The following is an 8,107-nucleotide window of genomic DNA, read 5'->3' on the forward strand; positions in this document are numbered from 1 at the left end:
CCTGTCTCAGCCCAGGATTTCCTCTGCCCCATCCCGGATTCGCCCCTTTTCACTTGCTGCCCCTCACTCCTGGAACCTTCTTCCTCCACAAGCAAGAGCCATCACTTCTTTAACCAGCTTCAAAACGGAGCTGAAAACCATCCTATTCAGAGAAGCCTTCCCAGGCATCGCATAATTGTCGCTTACTATCTGATGTTCTGTTGTTGGCTGTTTATCGATCCATTTCCTGTATTCCTATGTACTGTATATGTATTATCCTACTTGTGATTATGTATTTTCCCTGGATAATGATTAACCATCCATTATGAAGCCTTGCCCTCCCTCCAGTCCATCTGCCTTGGTCCAGGCCTCGGAGGTTGAGAGGAACTGCTGGACCTCTTACCCTTTCTCGTCACCACTCCCTTCTCCTTCTGTATCATGTCTTTTTTAGATTGTAAGCCTGAGGGCAGGGAACCGTCTAACTAAAAAGATTGCATGTACAGCGCTGTGTAAATTTACAGCGCTTCATAAATAAAGGTTAATAATAATAATAATAGACAAGATCCTAATATGTAAAGATATTGTTGAATACTAAAGTTGGGATTCTCCATGCCACCATACATAGAAATTGGAAAGCTGGACAGTGAATAACTCACATAATTTTAAATGTGATGGTGGAAAGGAGACAATGGACTGTGGACTGCTAAAAAGATAAATAAAAGGGCTCTAGAACAAATCAAGTCTGAACTCTTCCTAGAAACCAAAATAACCAAACTGGAATTGTCATGCTTTGGGATGCACAACTTACTAGAAAAGATAATAGTGATTGGCAAGGTAGAAAACAGTAGGAAAAGAGGAAGACCACATTTCAGATGGAGAGACTCTATCAAAGAAACCATAACTTGGAGGTCTTTCATTCATATGGTCAGCATGAGTTAAAGCCGACTTAACAGCAGTTAACAAAAAGAACTAGAGAGTACTGTACTTTGTTGTTGTTAACATAGTGATCTGCCACTCTGCTCAGGTCCTACAAGCTGAGGGTCATTTCCTCGGTTGAGGCTATCCACCTGTAGAAAGTCTTCTCTTTCTACTGCCTTCCACCTTTCCTAGCATTATTGTCTTTTGTAGTGTCATGACTTCTCATAATGCGGCTGAAATACAACAGCCTCGATTTAGTCATCTTGGCTTCGCTCAGGGTTGATCTGTTCTAGGATCTATTTGTTTGTCTTTTGGGCTGTCTATCATATCCTCAGGACTCTTCTCCAGCACCACATTTCAAATTAGTTGATTTTCTTTCCATCAGCTTTCTTCCCTGTCCAGCACTCACATCCATACATGGTGATGGGAAATACTTGGGTGATGGATGATCTTAACTTTAATGTTCAGAGTTATATCTTTGCAGTTTAGGATTTTGTCTAATTCTTTCATAGCTGCCCTCCTCAGTCCCAGTCTTCTTATTTCTTGGCTGCAATGTCAAGAAATCTTTAACTACTGTACAGATTAACTGTAAGTCAATCTCATGTATAAGTTGAGGGCAGGTTTTGGGGCCACAACTGTGGATTTTGACATGACCTGTGGGTAGATTGAGTGTAAAACTTGGAGGCTTCTTCATTGTGTGTATGTGAGTGGCAATCAGTATTTGGCTTCAGTGTTTCAGCCTTCTCCCTTGAGACAGCAAAGCATGTAGGTAGCAATCAGTCAATCACCAAGGACTCTATCGGCTTGGTTCAGGAAAGAAAGAAACCACCTGGGGAAATCTGAAAGAGGGACTATCACATTATCATGCTGACCCCTAAATAAGTCGACCTGAGCTTTGAGGTCAATTTTGGGGCATAAATTTTTAGACTTACAGATGATTATATATGGTATTTCTATTTTCTTGTTGTCTACGTTAAAATCATAGAATCACATAATCATAGAGTTGGAAGAGGCCATAAGGGCCATCCAGTCCAACTCTCTGCCATGCAGGAAATCTCAATCAAAGCATCCCTGACAGATGGCCATGCAGCCTCTGTTTAAAGACCTCCAAGGAGGGAGATACCACCACACACTGAGGGAGTGTGTCCCACTGTCGGACAGCCCTTACTGTCAGGAAGTTCCTCCTAATGCTGAGGTGGAATCTCTTTTCCTGGAGCTTGCATCCATTCTTCCCTGTCCTGTTCTCTGGAGCAGCAGAAAACAAGCTTGCTCCCTCCTCAATATGACATCCTTTTAAGTATTTAAACAGGGCTATCATATCACCTCTTAACCTTTTCTCCAGGCTAAACATCCCCAGCTCCCTAAGTGGTTCGTCATAGGGCATGGTTTCCAGACCCTTCACCATTTTAGTTGTCCTGCTTTGGACATGCTCCTCCATGGTCATCCTTTTTGTTTACTTAATGTTCAACGGTAAGCCTGTGTTTGCACTTTCTTTTCTGACTCTCTTGAGCCCTGTTTCAGGTCCTGCTTGTTTTCTGCTAGTATTGTGATGTCACTTCCATAACTTTGTTGATATTCTTTCCTTCACTCCTCTTTCTTGTGAATCGAAATCTGCTCTCTACACTAGAGAGTACAGGGTGTGTGTTTCTGTGTTTCATTTGAAGGGCATCCTAGTACAGTCTCTTTGCCATAACATTAACTCTACTATAGATGTGGAAAGGTGTGTACATAAAGTACAAGATGCTTCCATTTGTCCCTGGTCAGGCTTTATTTGCCTCCTCAAACATTTCTGAGGGCCCTCACAGAAAAGTCATAACGAAATGTGAGATGCAGGGGAAGACAATGTCCTTCAACCAGGAGAAGTTTAAAAAGCTGCTGGGCTGCAGTGTCTTCTCCACGGGGCGTTCAGAGAACACTCTAATCTCTTACTAGCTGGAATCTGAAGACTGTACCACAACGAATTCACCTACAGTCTCCTTCAGCCTTAGGTCTGTGCAAAAACGTGCATTACTTAATGGCCCAGTAGATGCCATGGCTCTGCTGACAGTTTACAGATGTGCTCTGCCTGCCTGGTGCTATTTTTAGAGCCCTCTCTTGCAAAGGCTTCTTGAGGGAGTTACCAGGCAGCAGCCTCCATGGTTCCCGTCTTGATTTATCCCTGAAACTCGTTCCATTTGAGATCACTCCCTTCCCCACGCCTTCATTTAGAAACACTCCACGCGCCTCAGGAATGGAAGACCTGGGGAAAGGGAGAGGACTCCTGCCAGAGGGAGAGCTTGGCAAAGCTTTCCCTTTCCTTCCTTCCTTCCTTCCTTCCTTCCTTCCTTCCCACAGGAGCAAAATGTGAGGAGCCGAACTGTAGAGACTGACTGTGGACTCTGCAGTGTCGAACCATCCCTCTATGGGCCCAGGGCTAAGGAGAGATTGTCATCCCAAGGCTAAGGGGCTAAGGAAGGGCACCAAGGAGAAGCTAGTCATGGAAAAGGAGCGGGCGCCGATAGGCCAAGAGGCAACCCTGCCTCCCCCGAAGGACACCTCAAAGAAGCCCCAGGGGGACCCCTGCCTGCCTGCCTGCCTGCCTGCCTGCCTGCCTGCCTGCCTGCCTCCTCCGGCTCTCCTTCGCCGGACACTAGCAGCACCTTGGACAGCTCCTGTGGCGGCGCTAAAGAGGCCCAGGAGCAGGACACGACGACGAGGGAAGGGGCTTGCCCAGAGGGAATCACTGGGGAGTACTTGCCCAGAGGGAAAGCATAGCCTTCCCTGCAGGGAGTCCTTGGAGAATGCCTCCTTCTCCCTGGGCAGCCAGGAAACCCAGCCTGCGCGGCCCTCTGCCCCGTCTCTCTCTGGCCCAAGACCAGCGGAGGCTTGGCTACCCGGCTCCGGAGGCTCTTCTGGGGAAGAGGGCTCTGGGGTCCCTTTCTTACCTCGGCGCCCTCCGCGGCGTTCTCCGCCATCTTCCTCCTGAGGAGCAGGCAGCGGGAGGAATGTTTCATGCCCATAGGAGCCGGCGGCCGAAGGGTCTGGGGCCAGCCTCGCCCCCCGCAGCCCCCTCCTCAGCCCAGGCCTCGCCTCCCGACTCCTTCCCTCCGCAGCAGCCAGGGCTCTCTCGCTCCTCCCTCGGCCACTGCCAAGGCCACTGGTCCGCCTCTGGAGGGAGGCAAGGAGGGCGCCGGTCCCTCGGCCGCTTGGCTCCTTCCAGGAACGGATGATGCCCGGCGGAGGCGGTGTCCTGGGGCTGCGGGGCTCCGAGGGGAAGGGGGCCCTGAAGGACGGGAGGCTCAGCTCCCGGGAACTTGGCGGATGGTGGACCCTGGCTGCCTCTGCCTTCGCCTCCCTCCTCTTTCCCCTCCCTCCCTCCCTCTCTCCCGCCCTTCTTTCCTTGTTCCTCCCTCCCTCCCTCCCTTGCTTCTTCTCTTCCTCCGAGTTCCTCTCCTCGCCTCCTTTCGCCCGAAAAGTTGCCGGGAGGAAAGGCGCCCCTTGCGCTACTCCTCCGGGGGAAGAAGGCTGCCGCCGGGGTGCCTCCCCCGCCTTCCCTCCCAGAGGCGCAGGGCCGCCGGGGCGAGCGTGGTCCGAGGAGGCTCTGCGTCCCGGTTCTCTGGAGCAGGCCTTCGCGGGGCTCCCTCCCTGAGCTCTTCTCTCCTCTTCCTTCCTTGCCTGGCTCCCGAAGCCCGAAGCTCGATGGAGCTCCCTCCCTCCTTCCTTCCGGAGCCGAGGGGAAGGAAAGCGGGGTCGTGGCCGAAGGGAGATGCTGCCGGACTTCGCCGTGGCTCTCTCTGTGTTTGCCGCCGGTTGCTGCTTTTTTGGGGGATCAAGGGTAAAAAGAAACCCAGGGCAGGGTTCATTTCGGGTCAGGCTGCCAGCATGGCTCCGGGCCACTCCCTCCCGCTGCCTCTGAGTCTCCGGCTCCTTTTGGGTTTGGGAGGCGGGTCCCAGAACTCTTCCGAGGAGGCGCTGGAGCCCTCCGGCGGGAGGCCAAGAGTCGCTCCTCTGCCGGCCTCCCCGCCTCCCATTCTTCCTGGGTTGGAGTGGATCCTTCGGAGGGAACTCTGCCCTGGAAAGACCACCCCAGCTGGCCCCTCCGCAGGCAGCCCTCGCCGGCCCAGGAGGGACTCCCGCTCGGCTCCCTTTCGAAGCGGAGCCAGCCCTTCCCTTCCCCGGCCGCGCTGAGAGTGCAGTTCATTCATTGGCAGCTTTTATCAAAACACGTTAAATCACTTTGTTCTGCAGGACTGCTGGAAATGTGTTTTTCCTCTGTTTAGGAAGAGAGGGGGAAGGGGGGAAATCACCGCTATTTCCCCATCCCTCTTCCCATCCCTTCTACTGCACCTTTAGCAATAGCTCTTCCTATGAGTAGCCCTCTTCCTTTTTTTTAGAAGAGTTCCTGCATGGCTGAATGGGGTTGGACTGGATGGCCCTTCTGCTCTCTTCCAACTCTATAATTCTATGATATGAAATACTAATTAAAAATGTCTCCAAAGATGTGTGAAGTGGAAGGCTTCCATAGCCACCATCCATAGTATTTTCTGTGGGGGTTTCGGCTATACAGCCATGTTCTAGAAGAGTTTGTTCCTGACCTTTCTTGATTCTCTGAAGATGCCAGCCACAGATGCTGGTGAAACATCAGGAATAAAACTTTTCTAGAACATGGCCACAGAGCCCAAAAAAACATAAAAACCTATTTAAATAATTATTTGCCACTGCTGGAGGTCTCTGGGAGAGTTTGTAGGTTACCCACCAGCCTTGGCAGTCTGAAAGGGTTGAGAGGAATAAAAGCCTTGGGAGCTACATGTTGCCCACCTCTGCCCTACTGCTCTGCCTGAATGAGGCCAAACTGTCTCTGCCCAAGTAGGGACAGAGCTGGAAAACCAAGTAAAACTAAACTAAAGTACAACAGGATGAGTAGTATCACTTTATCAGGCAGATCCATGTTCCATGCATAGAGGAAATCTGCATCTCCCTTGAACGAGATTGTTTCTCCAAATGGCAGGCTTTTCCTTTAACAATACAGTCAGAGAACCTGTCCCACTTCATGTTCAACTCCAGTTCCCATCAGCTAGAGCTGGCCAAAGATGAAGCACATTGGGAGTAATAGTTCATCAACAAACAGGTAGAAGCAGATTGCTTGTTCCTGCTTTATAGTAATAATATAATAATATTTATTTGTATACCGCCCTCTGGCAAACCAATCCGGGCGGTTAACAACAGTAACTGTATAGGAACTGTACATCTGTTGAACACACAACAGGAAAGGAGGATGTCTAAAATGGTGAAAGGTCTGGAAACCATGCCCTATGAGGGACGACTTAGGGAGCTGGGATGTTTAATCTGGAGAAGAGAAGGTTAAGAGGTAATATGATAGCCCTGTTTAAATATTTGAAGGGATGTCATATTGAGGATTGCACAGGAAAAGAGATTCCACCTCAACATTAGGAGGAACTTCCTGACAGTAAGGGCTGTTTGACAGTGGAACACACTCCCTCAGAGAGTGGTGGAGTCTCCTTCCTTGGAGGTCTTTAAACAAAAGCTGGATGGCTATCTGTCGGGGATTCTTTGATTTGGATTTCCTGCATGGCAGGGGGGTTGGACTGGATGGCCCTTGTGGTCTCTTCCAACTCTATGATTCTATGAGCACCACTTTATCAGGCAGAGAGCACCTTATCAACAGCCCCTTCATGTTAGAATCCGTGAACTGTAGAACTGGAAGAGATTGCAAGGGCATCTAGTCCTGCTCTGCTGTGCAGGAAGGCACAAATAAAGGACTCCTGATGACCGCTCAAAAGAAAGAGACTCTAACACCCTCTGAGGCAAATTTGTTCCACTGTTGAACAGCTCTTACTCTCATTAAGTTCTTCCTAAGGTTTACATGGATGTTTATCACACAGAAGTTTTTGCAGCTGAGATCCGGGGTGACTCCTGGTTCAGCAATGTGAATTCACGTTATAATATGAATGTGTTATCAAATCTGGTTGCCCTTCTGTTGTCCTTCTGAATTGAGGGGGAATCAAATCCAAGGCAAGTCACGCGATGCGGATTCACGCAAAGCGGAGTAAATGCAAATTGTATTACCACACTGGTGCATATCATGCAGATTCAATTATTCGAATCGGCAACCTTGCGCATACTCAGTGGTAGTCTGAACACATCATGAACTTGTATGTTTCTGGGGTGAAAACTTATTGTTTCTGGGGTGCAACTTCTTGTTTCCTGTTTTGCATAATTGCATGATTACATGAATATTTTCTCATGAATATTTCTGTGTCGTCTTCATCCCCCTTTTTTAATTTCGCCTTCCATTTCAGCAATTTCAACACACACATAGATAGACAGATAGACATACATACATATCTGTATATTCACATTCACGCACATACACATATATATATATATTCCCCAAAAATGAGTTGCCCTGAAACTTGCCCTGAAAGTGAAAGGACCACCGAAAGGAAATGGGGGAAAACTGCAGCGCTATATCATGGGAAATTTGCATCCCAGCGGTGGTGTACCAGAGCAGAAGCAAAGTTGCATTCCACACCAGACCAATTCAGAGTGAAATTGGAGTGAGCTTGGAAACGATTTCTGTGAATTCACTTGTTACCAATTTCACCAAAATGGGGGGTCACTTTGGAATCATTGCGGAAGCGCCACGGAAGGAGACCCCATAGAAAGGAATCACGTGATAATACATTATGTTATTACGTTAATTCGCATCATGGGACCCACAGTCACGTCTGATCTGAGCTGCAAAAAGCTGCAAAAACCTCCGTGTAATAAACACCATGGATTCTGTTTTCTTGCAGTTTAAATGCATAAGTTTGGATCCTAGTAAGTGGAAAACAAGCTTGCTCTGTCTTTTACATGACATCCCTTCAGATTTGCAAAGGAAGTATCTTTTTGTGTTGCAAATGGAGGTTAAATTTCCTGTACTTTGAGTAGCCACTCCCAGTAGCCACATGGCCAGAGGGAGAAGTTGCCAGCATGCAAGAAATACCCCTCCATACCATCTGAAGTAAGAACAAAAACAGCAAAATGTAGGCCTATGACGAACATCTTAAATTTTTTTTTCTCTCTTGTATGGTTTTTAACACCTTGCTTGGTGAAGAAGCCAGTGGAGCTTTGAAAGCTTGCAACATGTGTATTGTGCATTTTGGTTGTCTCAATAAAGGTATCACCATTTAGTAGCTTTTTGACGTTATTTGATCTGTTATATGGC

The 8,107-nt window shown here is 48.3% G+C and overlaps 1 protein-coding gene across 1 annotated transcript in view; it reads right to left on the reverse strand.

Moving 5' to 3' along the window:
- The window catches only part of PRMT8 (protein arginine methyltransferase 8), an 81,231-nt gene extending 77,010 nt beyond the window's left edge, over positions 1-4,221 (reverse strand). The window contains exon 1 of the mRNA XM_042469560.1: positions 3,822-4,221. Within this exon, the coding sequence (XP_042325494.1) occupies positions 3,822-3,896 (75 nt within the window). The 5' untranslated portion in view covers positions 3,897-4,221. The remainder of the gene's footprint in view (positions 1-3,821) is intronic.
- Positions 4,222-8,107: the final 3,886 nt, after the last annotated feature.

The sequence above is a fragment of the Sceloporus undulatus genome, chromosome 5, assembly GCF_019175285.1.
Source record: "Sceloporus undulatus isolate JIND9_A2432 ecotype Alabama chromosome 5, SceUnd_v1.1, whole genome shotgun sequence".
NCBI lineage: Eukaryota > Metazoa > Chordata > Lepidosauria > Squamata > Phrynosomatidae > Sceloporus > Sceloporus undulatus.